Source organism: Vanacampus margaritifer, chromosome 11 (assembly GCF_051991255.1).
Source record: "Vanacampus margaritifer isolate UIUO_Vmar chromosome 11, RoL_Vmar_1.0, whole genome shotgun sequence".
NCBI classification, from domain to species: Eukaryota; Metazoa; Chordata; class Actinopteri; order Syngnathiformes; family Syngnathidae; genus Vanacampus; species Vanacampus margaritifer.
In genome coordinates, this window is record NC_135442.1 from 1,562,657 (window position 1) to 1,577,350 (window position 14,694).

General features: G+C 40.8%; 1 protein-coding gene across 1 annotated transcript; it reads right to left on the reverse strand.

Moving 5' to 3' along the window:
• Positions 1–1,227: 1,227 nt before the first annotated feature.
• Positions 1,228–7,422, reverse strand: lrrc3 (leucine rich repeat containing 3). The gene is made up of 2 exons (XM_077580258.1): positions 7,295–7,422; positions 1,228–5,008 (listed from the first exon to the last, which is right to left on the reverse strand). The coding sequence occupies exon 2, from the start codon at positions 4,728–4,730 to the stop codon at positions 3,942–3,944; it is 789 nt and encodes a 262-aa protein (XP_077436384.1). The 5' UTR covers positions 4,731–5,008; positions 7,295–7,422; the 3' UTR covers positions 1,228–3,941.
• Positions 7,423–14,694: the final 7,272 nt, after the last annotated feature.

A 14,694-nucleotide genomic window follows, 5' to 3' on the forward strand; every position in this document is an offset into this window, starting at 1 on the left:
TTTGTCGTACTCTGGTGCAAATACAAGGTTTTATTCAATAGCGTTTGAAGCAAATACAAAGTTACAGTCTCGACTCAACTCAGTGAGCGATTTGACCTTATTGACGGGGTTTGATGATGCGTTTTATGCCAGCTTTGTTCGTAAGCCTTGTATGTGTAACCCGCCAAATAAAGCAAATCTGGTAGTTTGATGTTGCCGTGTATTTGACTTGTAGAGTGCCGACAAAAGAGAGTCAGCAAATTGCGCAACTCCTTCGTAGTCTTCTCACGGACGGCTTCTCTGCTGTCGCTACTGCATTAGGATGTTAGCTGGCCTAAAATGTAATCATTTAATATAAACTCACATTTTGTGTAACAATTGAAAAATGTTCTTCTTCTTTTTTTTTTGATCAGCAAAGAACAAAATGCCTTTTGTAGAAATTGGGATTGTACTTTGATCTCACCACACAAAAGCCAAGAAAAACACCCCCATTTTAAAAATCCATTTACCAAATATAGCTCTGAGGTCGTCTGCTTTTAGCCGCACTGAAAATCGGATTTGCTTCACTCTACTGCCTGTCACTTTCTGACACAGATGATTTATTTATTTATTTATTTTTTTACAGCGTATCGATTGTAAGAGGAATGCCCTCCAAAAAGTGTCATTCTTTACACGACAAAAGAATGAGATCATGCCAGCGACTTGGCCATTGAGGAATGTTCCACGAGGCCAAACGTGCCCTTGGCATCTGATGTCAAATGCACTTTTCATCATTGTGACAAAAGTTCACCTTGGCGTCGTCATTCCAAAGACGGATTCCACAACACGGGGACTTTTTTCTTTTGACGCTCAACCGGCGAAGATACAACAGATATTGGAAAATCCCGTTTTTACGACAGAATGATCTCATAGAAGTGGAAATACAACGAATGAAGAAGGTATGCAGTAGAGCATGCAAATACTTTTCCACCCTAAAAAAAAAAAAAAAAGCAACAACAGGGTTCGATTTGTCTTGGGGGAAAAAACGCTTTATTGACAAACACTAGTACAATGTTCACTGAAATCCAAATGACAAATTAGACAATTAGACAAAATGAATCGAGCCCTTTCAATTCCATCCCAGAAATACGCAGCTCTCAACTAGATGATAAAAACGATCACGTTTTGATTGACAGCCAAAAATGAGATTAGTGGTTTCAGAAAGGACAATTTTCAGTTTTGAACAACAACAAAGGCAAGAGCGTTGGCTTCTGCATTCTTGCTGCTTAATGTAAAAAATGCATACAGCAGTACAAGAGTTTTGAAATGAATTCCTCATGCAGCCTGCCTGATCGGTGTTTGCTTCTGAGAAGCTGGAGACGCCGTCTTGTCGCACCTGACAATAGACACGAGTAGTCACACCACAGATTCAAGTCATATTCATTGTTACGTTTGATTTCCCTTGAAATATGAAGTCAACAGAGCGGACTCTCGTTGTTACGGTGCGCCGGCAGACAGTAGGCAACGATCTAGTCCGATCCGCTGGTTGAAGCGCAATCAATGGCAAATACATTTGAGTTCAATCAAAGAGTGGAATCAGCATGCTTCATTTCTCTCTCGTCTTTCACTGGCAATCGGCGTGAAGACGAAGTACAGGACGACTTTCACAGAAACACGCTACCACCGTCAAATTCATATTTATATTTATCAAATGATGATCTCTGTGTTGCAAAGTTTGCACAACAGCGGCGAGCCACCGAAAAATAAACCACCAAATTCTATCTGAATATCGGCTCCTTCCATGTCAAATCACCGCCCATTTTTTTTTTTTACCAAGCAGATTTGGATTTGAATGAAACTCGGTGTACTTGTTGCTAGTGATGGCTTAACACTAAATCTCAAATTTGGTAATGATAATTGATAATGAAACTTAAAAAACATTTTTTTTAAACCGAGTTTCATTCAAATCAAAATCTGCTCGGTTAAACCCACAGGATGACTTGTCATGGGCCGACCCGATTCTTCGGAAACTACATGTTGACTTCACATCAAAACAACACAAGATGGATTGATATTGTGCTTAAATCGGGAGCATCCCAACATTTCTGGCCTGTCAGCTGATTTGGAGCAAAAAGCAGGATACCCTCAAAACTGTTTGCAAGCCAGTCAACCATTCACGCTCACATTCACGCCTGAAGGCAATTTAGCATCTTGAATGAAACGAAATTGCTTGTTTTTGTCAAGAAAAACATGAAAATTCCACACGGGAAGGCCGTAGACGAGATTTGAACCCGGACCTCAGAACAGGAAAGGTAACCTTTTTCCTACCGTGCGGCACCCACCAATGCAAAGTATGGAAAATTGTCAAACGTGATTGTCTCAAACTGGATCAGAAGGGAATTGACTATCTTGAAATACATAATGTGTCAGATTTAACACCATAGAAAAGAGTTGATGTGTGTTTTGGCTCCATTGAAGTTAATTGTTGATTAGCTTAATGACTACATTGCTACATCCAGCTTCATTTTTTTTTCTGAAATCCAACATTCAAATGCAATGCTTTCATTACAAGAACAGCATGTGCAGCATATCGACAACGCACAAACCAGCAATTGACTGCAAAGGCAGCGGCAGAAGGCAGCTCATTTCCAGAACCAATACGATGTGTGTAGACCGGCCCGGCCCGAACCCCAACGGACCCCAGCGCCGAAGGTCCGCCGTGCAGACAAAGCGTGGCAATAAAAGCTAAATCCACACCGGAGGCCCACAAAAGAACTCGGTATTCACATCACAGTAAAAGCAAACGTGCAGGTAATGGAGTCAGAGAGCGGCGCTCGTTAAGAGGCCGTTTGTGTGCTTGAAAGATTGATGGACTGAGGTGGACCGCGCACACACACACACACACACACACACACACACGCACACACACACACACACAAACATGTTGCTCAAGCGTGTTACAATCATTGAATCCTGCTGCCTCTAATCTTTGCTGAATGCGCTGAGAATTGCTCATTGCTGAACATGTCTTTTTTTTTTTTTTTTTTTTTTTTGCTGAACACGTCTAAAGCAAGTCGGCCATTTTCGATCCAATTCGTTCACAAAACGTTTGTGGCCTTTGGTTGACATTCTTTGACTGGAATTTACTGAAATTCGGATTTGTAAACATTTATGGTATGAACAGTGCGAGTCGCAGTAGCTACGTACAAATGGTCACAATTGTGAGAAAAGATGACACAAATCTCAATTTTGTTTTCGTTGTCTTATAGTCTGACGTGTCAAATCAAACAATATTAGCAACAAATTCCTTGTTTTGCTCGACGCGGTTCTTTTCACAAAAAGCAAATTTTCCCACCATTTGGTCAGAAAAACTGCTGTTTTTGGTGAACGCAACCAACGTTCTACTGGCTGTTACTAAAGTATCGAAAAAGCTGGAACAAGCTTTTTTTCTGGTGAAAGAAGAGAGTCGACGCTTTGTTGGTAGATTTGATGCTTATAGTCAAAATACCGGCTGACAAAATGTGGAACCCTGCTTTGAATGATGAATCGTTCATTGCTGCTTTCAGAATACATTGTTTACTTTGTTTGGGTTGCAATTTTTATTTTATGTTGTTGTTATGGCCTAGAAATGGATATCATACAAAATACGATTTTACCACTGCCGGTTCCAACTTGGGTATAAATTTGTTTGTAGTCGTAGGGTAGGAACGGAAAGCTGAGCTAAACCGAGGATCTCCTGCAATTGTCATAAGAGCATGTTTGTCAACAGAGTTTCATAAAAATGTAAACATATTCAGTCATTCGACATTTTTTCCTCAGTTGCTTGGGTACCGAATTGAAGTTTGGAAAACAGCAAATACATTCCTCAAAATAAATTGTACAAATATCAGAAGAGAGAAATTCAATCCATATCTGAGAAATGTATCAAAGCAACTGACAACAATGATTGGCAAACACTGAAAGAATAAACGAGCGGCGTCCTGCTAGAGAACGGTGCTGATGGTGTCCAAATCTTTTGCCATCTGAGAGCTACTGGGCAAGGACTTGAGGTACTCCAGGTGCCTCCTGGCGTCCTCCTGGTTGTGTCTGACGTAGTAGACGACGTAGCCGATCACCATGCTGAACCAACCGAACATGGTGACGAACATGGCCACGTCGGTCGTCTTGTGGTGGAAGTTGCAGAAGTTGATCCCTGAGTCCAGAACCTGGATGAGCGACCTGCCGGCGTATTCCTCCTGCACGGCCGTGTGGCACACCACGTCCTTCACCGACTCCGGGTCCAGCCTCAGCTCCCGCAGAACCTCCTGCAGCACGCACTCGCAGTGCCAGGGGTTGTTGGAGAGGTTGATTTTGGCTCGGAGGTGGGCAAAGGCCTCCTTGGGGACGCTTTGGATCCGATTATTTGCCAGATCCAGCACCAGGAGGCTGTCGGCCAGGCCGTGGAACGCCGCCACCTCGACCGTCTCGATGTCATTGTTGGACAGGTCCAACTCCTGGAGGTAGTTGAGCTCTCGGAAGGCGTGGTTGGGGATCTTGGTGATGTGATTGGACGCCAGGATGAGCGCCACCGTATCTCTCGGGAGGTCCGGCGGGATCTGCGCCAAGTTGCGAGACATGCATTGGACCACCGTCATGCCGCTCTTTTCTGTGCAGTGGCAACCGCTGGGACAAGATGAGGCGCTTGCCAAAAGTATTCCAAAGAGAAAAGCCCGCACGGCCGTCAAGCGTTTTTCAGATTTGCTGGCCGCACGAGGACTCAACAGCTCCTGCATGTTCGTACCTCAAAAATCCTCTTGGGTCAAAGCGCTCATCCTTTCAGCGGATTTTGTAAGTCATCGCCAATATAAACGTAGCGTCGGAGTCATAAAGGTATGGATTTATGGAAGCCGCCCTTTTTGGGTTTTGCTCCAGGTAAGGTTTCACATCGTCTTTTAGAAAAGCTCATCCAAATATGATGTGGAATATCCAAGCAAGAATCGGCGATATTATTCGAGACGGAGCGTGTGAGAGTCTTGGCCCGGCAAAGTTGGAATCATCAGAGCTCCCGTCGCTGTCAAAGAAAAAGAAAAACAAAGACATTAGATTTTTTTGCAGGCAAAAACGATAAAAAACAAACCCCTTTTATTTATTTTCTTAATTCCTACTTTATTTTATCATATTGTCTTTTAGCTTTGTTTTGACCTTTTATTCTGTTTTCTTTTCGCCTTTAACTGTTTTTATTTTGTTGTCTTTTAGTTTCTAGCTTCAGTGTTTCCAGGGTGCCTCTCACATGGTTTCTCTGTGCCCCGCCATGTATTTTTTATTTTTTATTTTGTTTAATTAATTGACTCTTATTTGTGCTAATCGTGTCGTTTTCACTAATCCATTATTTATACAACTAGAAACTTTCTCATTTAAAAAATTGATGGAGTTTAACCGCCTTAGAATAACGTATAAAGAAATTTTACTAGTCAATATACAAATCAAATGTAAAAAAAAAAAAAGGTAAAGTGAGTACAAATTAAGAGGAGCGATTTTTTTTGGGGGGGGGGGTGGGGATATGTGTGTGTGTGTGGTTTGGGTGTGTTCTTTCTATTGTATTATGGATGTTTTCATTGTTTAGCACCTTGAGTTGCATTTTAATGTATGAAAGGCGCTATATAAATAAAGTCTGATTGATTGATATTGCACTTTATGCATAATGTTTCCTATTTATCTAAACGTGGTATGGATAATTCCATTTTATGAACGCAAATGGCAAATGGTCCTCTATTCGCCGCAAATGAGTTAACGTGACGTATAATGTGATTATTAGGAGAAATCCATCTCATTGGAACAAATGTCATTTTTTCTGTTTATGGCTCAGAGGCAGGATTCTTTTATGTCATTGCAAAAAGCATCCTTGTGTTGAAACGTGAAATGATTCCCTTCATGCAAGAACCCTGCAGTGAAGCAGTCAATCCTAATTACCGTCTTTGCTAGTTAGACAACAAACAACAAATCCCTTTTGTTATCCTTTGATGTAAGCAAATGATGGAAAATGGACTTTGTAATTGCTTGTGAACAAACAGCGGCACGTCAGGCGAGCAAAATTACACGACCAAGTACATTTTGGGTCATTTGCTTTTTTTTCTGAAAATATGTCGGTGAGCGAGCCATTATGACTTTTGCTCATTTACTCAATTCAGATTATTTTCCCGCTTTACGTTTCTTAAACCAAAAAAAAAAACAACCTAAAATTAAACTGAATTACAAAAAAAGAAAGCTTTAGTTCATCATGACACTTCCATTTATAAACACTCATACAAAACCTGACCAGCAAATTTCCTTATGGTTCAGATTTATCATCTGATTGGCAATTCTGACATATGTAAATCGAGTTGCCAGAGGTGCATTTTTCATCGGTTTATTCTTTGCATATGTGACAACTTACCCCCCCCAAAAAACGACTGAGACACGTTTCCCCAAATTACCACGTTGGCGAATGCTCGCTCTAGTTTAAAGTTAGCTTAAAACAGAACAATGATTGAGGTATGATAACACGTCACTGCTTGGATGTTTATCTGAAAAAAGCTTGTTTTCAAATTAAAATAACTTCTTCTTTTTTTTACTTTGGGTTGTGCAAAATAGTGAATTGGCGCTCAGTCAACATCAGTTCACAATGTGCATACATGTGAATGGAGGAAGAAAACTCGTATTCCACTTCATTGCAATGTGACAACTTACCCATGTGACAACAAGCCCCGGTCTCCCGTAAATAATGATATGCCACCATCATTTCATGTTTAAAATGAAACAATATAGCAATCATGGATTGCAAATCCTTTTGCAAATCCACAAGCTACCGTCCCCTGACCCCACCGCACTAAAAATATGGACACAATTTCCTCAAGTACGGCCGACAGACTCATTAGGAGACCAGCCAGCGCGTTCTAAAAATTGCTCCATCTGCCCAACACGATCACTTTGGGTCTGCGCTCCCTCTGGTGGGCTTAATTGCTCGCACAAATGAACCCCTCACCGCGCTTTGAGGTCAGCCACCCCCCTAATATTTCTTTTCCCACACGCAGCACGTCTTGCCTCGGTGGAGCAGCCCACGGCGACGGGCGCGCACGTGCGATCATAAATAAGATCATCATGTTTGGATTCTTCTCAACTCAGCGGGAGACAGTATGTGACTCACACGCACAAACACACACCTTTTAAACACACTGCAGGGAGGTTGTGACATGACCACATCATTAAAACCATATAGATAGATAGATAGCACCTCATATGATTTGTATACAAGTCGGCACTGAATGAAAATACTAGTACATGTGAAAATGATTCATAAGTACTGCAAAGGTATACTTACAATTTGGACATTATTCTTCCTTTAAGAATTAAAAAGCTACTTGAATACATCCACGTCTAATGAGGCTGCGACAAGAAGTTTATCAGATTACAAGTGTCAAGAGTGGAGGGGAAAAGCATATCCTCTGCAAAAAAATAAATAAAAAATTGTTGCAAAAGTACAGTCGCCTCAAAAACAGGATTTCACAAGGCAGATTTCCCGTATTGGAAGTGATGCGAGTAATCCTGTCCCTTGGAGATGCTTTGTTTCCTCGAAAGATGACCAACAAGAGGAGGAGGAGGAGGAAGAGGATGCTCGTCGTTGCAGGTGGAGCCGGCGAACGTCTCACGAGCGCGCGGCTCCGTCCGGATGGAGAGGAGCGTGTGTCCCTCCTTCCCTCCCTCCTTCTCCTCACCCCCTCCCTCGCCCAACACCCCTCCCACCTGGCCGGCCGCCACATCCACTCCTCGGGGTCTTGACGCCGAATGAACTGATCGAATGTTTCCGCCTGGATGTGAATCGGCAAACAATCAAGTCTGGAACTGAGGGCAAAAGAAGCATTTGCGTATGTAAATATGAAATGTGGTGTAAAAAAAAAAAAAGTGTGAAGGTCGGATGGTTTTACTCTGAAAAATGGACTATTTTAATGTCTTGTCTGCAAATCGTCGGGTCTCTGGAGTCTCTGCCACCCATCAAGTGTAAAATTAAAATTGTCGTCTGAGCTTTACTGGAACTTTGTTCTTCTGAATCGTGACAAATTGTGTCAGCACAATTTTCAACCTTTCCAACAATTTCACACATTTTCTGTAAAAATCGAATCAAAATGTAAAGCTCAGCCTTTCATGTTTTTCAAACGATTCCAACTTGTAACTAATTAGCTCATTGGCAAACTAAAAAATGTCAACGGAGCTGCAGCGCTAGCACAGATTAGCATTAGCACCTGTTGTCCACTCGACCAATTGACAAAGTGCAATTGGGCAGCTTGGTGATGAAGTGCTGCCGCCAGGAGTGAAAATTCAATCAAATCATTAAGGGCACTCATTTTTTGGGGCTGTAGCACGGTTAATGGAATCCATTTGCAGTCTAGACGAGGAGGGCCGAATATCTCCTGCTCTTGAGGGAGTCTCGGAGTCTCTCAACGGCACAGAAATTCACTCGATTTATTGCTAGTTGCTCATTTTGAAAAATGGCTTTCGGAAATGTTGCTTAATATAAAACCACCTTTGCTAAAAGTAGCCCTTATGCCGCTGAAATGCCCGAACTGTGCCAGCCGTTGTCATGGTTACCAAAGCCAAACTTGGCAGATTCTTTATTCTTATCTTATTTGGACACCTGGGAAGTGTCCTAAATCATTTTTATTTTTTTTTTAAAAGTACAACGCGACTCCATTGAGATATCTTAAGATGTCATCATCTTCGGTCCGGTTGAAATCAATTCACCAAGTCGAGACCCGTGCCCTCTTCAACTCTGCATGCTGACTATTGATTCATCTAATCACATTACTTGTTTCATCAATGTTGTGGATCAATTATGTATACACGGCAGGTACCTGTCAAAACAACGGACGGAAAAACTTTCACATTCATTATGTATATATATATATATATATATATATATATATATATATATATATATATATATATATATATATATATGGTATTGGTTGGTATGTGCATTTATAGCAATCATTTGTGAAATGACGTTAGAGACGAGCTTATTTCGAGGCAGGTTCTTAAGACGTGTTCGCTAAAAGCCGGCTACAAGACGGCTACAAATACATACTTGCTATTCATCACTTATTTTCATACGCTTCAATCACAATTGAAACTTTTGGGCTGTTGGGAAATGAAAATAGAGACCTTAAGGAGTGTATTTTTGGAGACATCATAAAATAGACATTTTTGACCATTTTTACCTGGCGACACCTTGAGCCTTAGTGGGTCACATAAATGAATAGTGAAACTGCTAAGACATATTGCCAACCCTTTTACATCATTTCTCTGAAGAAAGAAATGAGCGAAACTCTAAAAGCTGATGTGCTGCCAACTGTCAAAATAACAACCTGGTGAGCGATTTTGTTTTCTATTCGTTCACTTCATGGCTATGAAACTGTCGACCAAAAAAAATCTGCATTCTTGAGCTGGGCTTTTTGAATGATGCAGGTGTGCCTAATGTTGTGACCTGCTTTGATGTGAACAGGCCTAGTCCTTTGCATGAGGGAAAATGCGTTTTCACTGACCTCTTCAATTCCATTTGCACTTTCCCCTGGGTTTGAAAAGTAGGCCGCGGCTCCCATTGTTCCAGGAGCTGAGCGCTTTTTTTTTCCCCTGCAGGGCCAGTCCTGTCCTGCGACCGTCTCAACCTGTCTGTGCTCCACTTGCTAGTACTCAGTATTGTTCACTAATGGATTGGCTATTGGAATTCATTTGACATGTCTGGGGAAAAGATTCAATTCTGGCCCTTATATATAAGATGCGCACAAAATACTCATTTGTGGTCACAAAATACCAATTTGTGTCAAGAGAATAGATATAAGCATACAAAACATTCATTTGAGGATGTCTGGCTAAGTAAATGGAGCGCACCGTCGCTGGAAACATTTTATTTATTTATTTATTTTATTTACATTTTTTATTGAAAAATTAGTTTCTGCCTTTTTGGAATGCCTTTTTATGAGATAGAACTTTTCCCTTGAGACTCAAAGTGAGTCTTCAAACCCAACAGCAGAGCAAGATGCAGCATATGACAACGTCAAAAATGGCTATACTGGCTGCCACATACATAAAAATGAAATGTGAGTGAAAACAAAATAAGAAAAAAATATATATATATATATTTTGCTTACGATAGATTCTTTAGAAATGCTATTCAAATTTAATAAATGAAGATCTTAACATCACAAACAAGCGATAGCCAATTTAAAATGACATCAAAGCTGCCAGCATTGCTTGCAATTTTAATTGCTTTTATCACATTTTTGGTGGTCACCTTTAAAAAAAAAAAAAAATCATAATTGTGCTTATTTTTCGGGCACGTTGAGGACTGTTAATTACGGTTTGGTTCGGCTTGAAAAAATGATGGATTGACGATGACAGAAGAGTGCCCAGGGCGCTGACGAATGGCAAAACAGCAAAATGTCAATATATAATATAATAATCAATAATCTATCATCCACTCTGTCACCTCTGAGCCAGACGGAAGCAAACACCAACAGACAAAATTCAAAATGGAGGTGGCAATTTTCTCTCTCGATAAAACTGCTGATATTTTTTTTATCTCACGGGAAAAACACATCCAGGTAGTTCAGTCTTTGTTGGGCGAGGTGTTGTGGGCGGGTGTCGTGACTTTGGCTACATGGCCTTCCACAGCCGGATCGAAGCCAGCCAAGGTCAGAGAAATGGAGCGCATCTGTTGCCGGAGCATCGCAAATCCTTCCACATTTGTCGCCAAAGACATCCCGCAACCTTTTGTGTCGGCGACGGGGGCCAGTTGATGTTCAGTCGTTTTCAAGGCGACAAACAAAAGGTTGGAAGGTTGCGTCTCCGCCGTCATCAGCGCCCGGCGCGTCATCGTATTCATTTATTGAGATTAATTCAGCCACAGTGGAAGGATGTTTTTTTTTTTTGCGCTACAGACTGTCACATTTATGAGGCTTGTCATTTGAAATAAGCTGCTGTTGTTCCACATTCGTCACGTGATTAACACCCTCGTGGAGAGTTTCTAATGGCCCCCATTTATTTACATTATGCACAGTTTGAGACCACGTTGGGGATGCCGAATAATGTTGCCAAACAGACAAAGGCGTTCATCCGCCTGGAGTGGAGAGCCAAGGGGAGCTCATCCACTGATGGATAACCGGCACACTGCATATCAACGTATTGGCGCTTTGATGCCCACCAAATGGTCAACTGGAGGTCAGGATGCGAGCCTGGTAGCTCTTCCAATCTCTTGGTGGATTATGTGGTCTCCCAGCAGCTTGCATGGATTGCCTCAAGGGTTGATCGAAGACTCGAAATAGAGAATCGTTGTCTTTATGCACCCTGGGATCGGGACTTTCGCTCCATGAAGACAAATTAATGTCTGGTCGTTCACGTGTGGATTTGGAGGGCTCAAGTTCTCCACTATTGATTGTTGGCATGTAAATGATTGGGATAATCTCCACTGGTGGAAGCCAACTTCCTGTTGCCATGGACACAAACTCTAAGGCGCCAAAACTAGTCCTAAGGGTCTGAAATATAAATTGTGGCCCGCTCACATTTTGACTTGTTCATTTTCAAGTTAGCATCGATGTTAGACCAGTCGTGGTTTGCTGTTCTATATATTTATGTTTTTGTGGAAACTATCCTTAAGTATTCTAGCTTGCAGCATATTTTTGTAGGGTCACTCTAAGAAGCGGACATCATGATAATTAACTAAAGACAGAGCATTTTATTAGTGCCAGATTGACCAAACCAGCTTCCTTTTAAGGGAATGTGTTATCTTCTCATTGTTTTTGATTGTCCAGACAGGTCCAAGAATGGAACCAGCTTCCGAGACTGCTGATGACCACGTATTAATACACGTCGTCAATAAAAACATCCGATCGCAACCTCCAATCATCCATCTGTGTCTTATTTGAGCAATCTGTTGATCTACAACAGTTTCCTTATCGGCCTTCAATAGCAGCCATTTAATGTAGTGTTAGAGACCGACCAATAAAAAAAAAAAAAGAAGAAGATCGTCTTAGTCCACATAGTTCCACTCGGTTCCTTCAGATTCCACTTTGAAACGCAGGTAGCAGTTTGACAAGAATGAATTCACCCCGGCGACGTCCCGGGGAGCACAAGACTAATAACAGCAGAGACGCAAGGTGAAGGTGAGGAGGAGGGAAGATGCTTGATTAGTTGCCGGAATTCAAGTCTGGACTCGTTTGCGTGAGCCGCTGTGACTTGTAATAATGCGCACCGTCTGCATGGTAAAGAACATCAACTGCCCAAGTGTGATTTATCGTTCCTTGTTACGCGCATGGATTAGTTACAGTAATAAAATACGCTCAGCACTTTTTATAGCAAACGTACAGTATTTGGTAATTGCGCATGTGCAAATGAACTAAAGACATAATAAATCATAAAAATGATGAATAAACAATGTTTGCTTAATGTATTTATGAATGTATTCATATATTGTAATGCAATTTTTTTTTAACTAAGCCAATACACCATGGCATTATGGTGACAAAAAAATGCTAAATATTTAGCATTTAGCCTACACATAAGTTCAAAGGTATTTGCCAGTCAAAAACGACACAACATTTGGTACGTTGCTGCAAAGAAGTCTGACGAGATTATTTGTAAAAGTAATGGCAAAGATTTATTTTCCATTTTGTGTGACAGTTGTGACTGTTTACCTGAAATGATGCTGCCTCTTTTATCATCATTATTCCTTCTAAGAGAATTACGCTGTAAGCTTTTCTTGATAGCAATTACAAATAAAGCGGCCTTTTCCAAAATGATCTGAATCAATTTTCATGATTCATGTCTTTGTTGACCTTTTTCATATCTTTTTAAAAGCATGTTATGTCTTCCTGCCTTGGTGTTATGTTCCTTCAGTATAAGAAGACTAAAAATGACCACGGTATCTCAACTCTATATTGGCTTCAATCTTGTTTTTGTCATGCTCACACAAAGCTTCTTTCATGGATTTCTTGTTCAATATCGTCACTGCCGCGACATTTGTGGTGTTTTGTCATTGTGCTTCCGAAAATGGATGGATGTAATATCTCGAAGCTCCAGGAACACAAACTGCGATATTTCATTTATTGTTGTCATCACATTGCATTTTGGGTGGAAAAGCTTTTAAAGGCAATATTTGTTACTTGCCCAGCGTTGAATGCTCTCCAGCATCCGAAGGGCCAGCTGTTTCCCGCCGGGGTTGGCACAGATCAAATATCCAGCAAAAAGCAAAAAGAAATTGCTTCCCTATGTAGACGCACAGCTGTGCTACGTATGACTACAAATAGCTGCTAATGCCTTGGAGCTGAAACCTGCCACCACATCTATGGCAAAGTCTTTATCCGTCCTCATTAAGGTGGCGTGGCAGCTGCAGACACTGGAAGCTGACTTTGGTTAGGCCAGAGGTCAAACTGGACAAGACAACACTTAAATTCAATAAGCTTGGGATTGTCAACTAGACAGCTTGGGAGAACTTTCCAGAACAAATTTGACTACAGTATGTCCAAAGGTGGCAAATCCAGGTCCAGAACGTAAAAACCCTACCACAGTTTGCCTTTAGCCCCTTGTGCTAGCTAGCTAGCTAGCTAGCTCCCTAGCAGGTAACCAAGCACCCGGGGAGCTAGCTAGGAAGCTCGCTAGCTAGCACTCGGGGCTAAAGCCAAACTGTGGCAGGGTGTTTTACTGTTTGGACCTGGATTTGCCACCTCTGAGTATGTCGCTAACTAATGGAAACATGTGTTCATTCGTTACAATCCGTCCAACTGGCGTAATGGATGCAACCCTGATCCTGAAACAGGAACATGTTGTCAAGAGAAATCACTTACAATGTTCCAATTTATAGCCATTGATATTCTCGCACAAATGAGCAATCAATACAGTATGTCTGACTGTCTCTTCATCATTCATGCGGCCGTTATAAAAGAAGGCGTGATACTTCACAGTTAACCTTGACCTGAAAACAATGTCAGTTATTAATCTCTGTAATGAGGCGAGGAAGTAGAAATGTGCCACCCTAATAACGCCTCGCTCTCTTTACTTGAAGTAGCTTTTTTTCTTTCTTTCTGTTTTTGTAAATCTTGAAACTTGTTGAAAACGATGACAGTTTATCACAGTTTACCAAATTAAAACTCTATTTGGTCACCGAAAGCTGTATTTGAAATGTCACATGCAACATGTCGCCATTAAAACAGTACAGCTGACAAAAATAATATGTGTGTCTGGGAAATTAGTTGGCCACAAAACTGAAATATTTATCCATTAGGGATCGTTGTTCTTCCAAAAAGTGCAATCATTTGTCACTAAATATTTTATATTTAGTTGCAAATTGAACATTTTTAATGTTATATTTTTGGGTAATTAGATCAGTTTGCTGCAATAGGTTGACAACAAAATTATCGCTAAGCCAAATAGCATAATAAATTATTTTTAAAAAATTTTTTTTACTTATTGTCACAATATCACAAAATATGCAAACGTGCTTGCTAAAATTTTTGCTTTTTCTTCATGTTTGTGTTGGTTCTTAGTAGTGCTGTCAAAGTTAAAACGTTAACTAATTAATTAATCACACAAAATAATCACATTAATCATGTATTAGCAGATTAATCACGCTATTAATTTTGACCGTAGATGATCCTTTAACAGACAGTGGATGGTTCCGTTAAAGGTAGGTTGTGTTTGAGCAATAAACATAACTACATGCATTAAAGTAAA

What these genes read in the sequence shown, in the direction of transcription:
- lrrc3 (XM_077580258.1), bottom strand. Translation starts at nt 4,730, where the DNA reads ATGCAGGAGCTGTTGAGTCCTCGTGCGGCCAGCAAATCTGAAAAACGC.